Source organism: Oculina patagonica, chromosome 2, assembly GCF_052425735.1.
Source record: "Oculina patagonica isolate OP01 chromosome 2, crgOcupat, whole genome shotgun sequence".
Lineage (NCBI taxonomy): Eukaryota > Metazoa > Cnidaria > Anthozoa > Scleractinia > Oculinidae > Oculina > Oculina patagonica.
The window spans coordinates 33,157,231-33,159,067 of NC_135759.1; the positions used below are offsets into that span (position 1 = coordinate 33,157,231).

Sequence of the window (1,837 nt, forward strand, 5' to 3'; positions counted from 1 at the left end):
TTATTTTAAAGTTATTAAGCCTTTTGTAACTCCATGAACGTTGTCATATTGATTACTTTATAAGACCGTTGTCGCAAAGGCACGTGATGTTACGTCATCTGTGGCACCTTCTAGAGGGCGGGAAATGTACGGACTGTGCGCGCGGAGGGCAACGGGCGTATGTCATCTATGAACTTGTTATTAATATCCTGGTCAATCGCAGCCCCGCGATTTCGGACGCCGTTTCTTTGTGGAACAACTCTGTTACAATTACACTGTAGGAGATCTTTAAATCCTTTACGAAAGTCGGCGTTAAATATGAAATAAATAGCTGGATTTATCGCGCTGTTTGTATGACCCAAGAAATAGCCCATGAAAACGGGAACCGCTGGAGGACCACAGGGAAAGTTCTCTTTATCAAAAAAGAAAATAAACTGGCTAATGTACACGGGAAGCCAACATAATGCAAAAAGAATCACAACTGTTATCAGCATTTTTAGAACTTTCTTATTGGATCTTTGAGCGCGCAGTTGGTTTTCGACACATGGATTTCCAGGAACTTTTCTTACCCAAAGTTTGTGAACGACAAAGCTGTACAGTACTGAAATAGTTAGTAGTGGAACTACGTAAAAAGCCACAAAGAGAACAACTGTAAAGTGTTTAGAAGCCTCTTCCGTGAAAGCCGGTGTCCAAATTTCGACGCAATACCAGTTTCCTTCAACCGAGGTAACTTTCAACGCGTAAAGAAACGGAGAACTGATAGCGATTCCCACGATCCATACAACTGCCATTATACCGTATGATTTCTGAAAAGTCATGTATCGCTTCAGAGGGTATATTATTGCCAAGAAACGGTCAACAGCGATTGCTGCCAAACTCAAAACTGAGCTTGCGACCGAGAGGGAGTGGCTAAACGAAATGATCTTGCACAAAATTTCAGAGAATACACCGCTTGACCAATCCATGTGTCCTGTCACTAGCAGTTTAATGACTACTGGCATGCTAAAGGCGGTAATCAGAAGGTCCGCCACGGCCATATTTACTATCAGATAATTTGTGACAGTTCGCATTTGCCTGTTCATAATAACGACGCATATGACCAACACGTTACCGATGAGAGAAGCGAACATGATGATGAAGTAGGCAATACACTTGATAACTTGCTCGGTCAGTGAATCGGGGTCGTACACGCACTGAGGTGCAGTGATGAAATTCGTGAAGTTATTACTCGTGTCCGTAGACATCTTCGGGGAACAAAGAACTAGTGATCGTAAGAAGTAACTAAGTAAAGAATTTCTCCCACACAAGATAGTTAAATACTCGTTGCGAATGTACGAATTTCCTGTATTCCAGTTTAGGAGGAACCACTTGCGCTGACCTTAGAAAAATGGCTGAATTTCCCGCGGTTTCTGTTTGCCTGAAAATAAATTTAGAACAGTTGCCTGTTAAATACGTTCTTTATCTATTGACAAATTTACGCAGTTCAGACTAGTGCCAAAATTTGGAAAACTATAAAACCATTTAGTGCAATGCCAATGAAAGGGAATTTGTCAGGAGAGATTGCCTCCCAAAAATGGTCCAGTGGTATGACATCAAAATTAGATGTCGGCGTGAGTTATCTGAATGCTCTCAACCAATGGGAATTGATAAAGTGGCTTCCGTGTATAAAAATAAAATGTGTTGACAAAATAATTGTCGTTGCAACCAGTTTGCTGATAAAAAGATATTTCAAAATAAAAGGAGCCGCGTTCACTTGAGTGGAAATGGAGTGACATATATAAACGCGAATTATGTGAGTCGGGTTTGGCTGAACTAGCACACGGGAGATGTTGGCACTTTATTTTGGATGGAAGTGGCG

General features: G+C 41.3%; 1 protein-coding gene across 1 annotated transcript; it reads right to left on the bottom strand.

Annotated features, from left to right (window-relative positions):
* Positions 1 to 1,410, bottom strand: LOC144642006 (QRFP-like peptide receptor). The gene has a single exon (XM_078501011.1). It carries the CDS (start codon positions 1,221 to 1,223, stop codon positions 111 to 113), a length of 1,113 nt encoding a protein of 370 aa, XP_078357137.1. The 5' UTR covers positions 1,224 to 1,410; the 3' UTR covers positions 1 to 110.
* Positions 1,411 to 1,837: the final 427 nt, after the last annotated feature.

Coding starts and splice junctions, on each gene's coding strand:
- LOC144642006 (XM_078501011.1), bottom strand. CDS start 1,223: ATGTCTACGGACACGAGTAATAACTTCACGAATTTCATCACTGCACCT.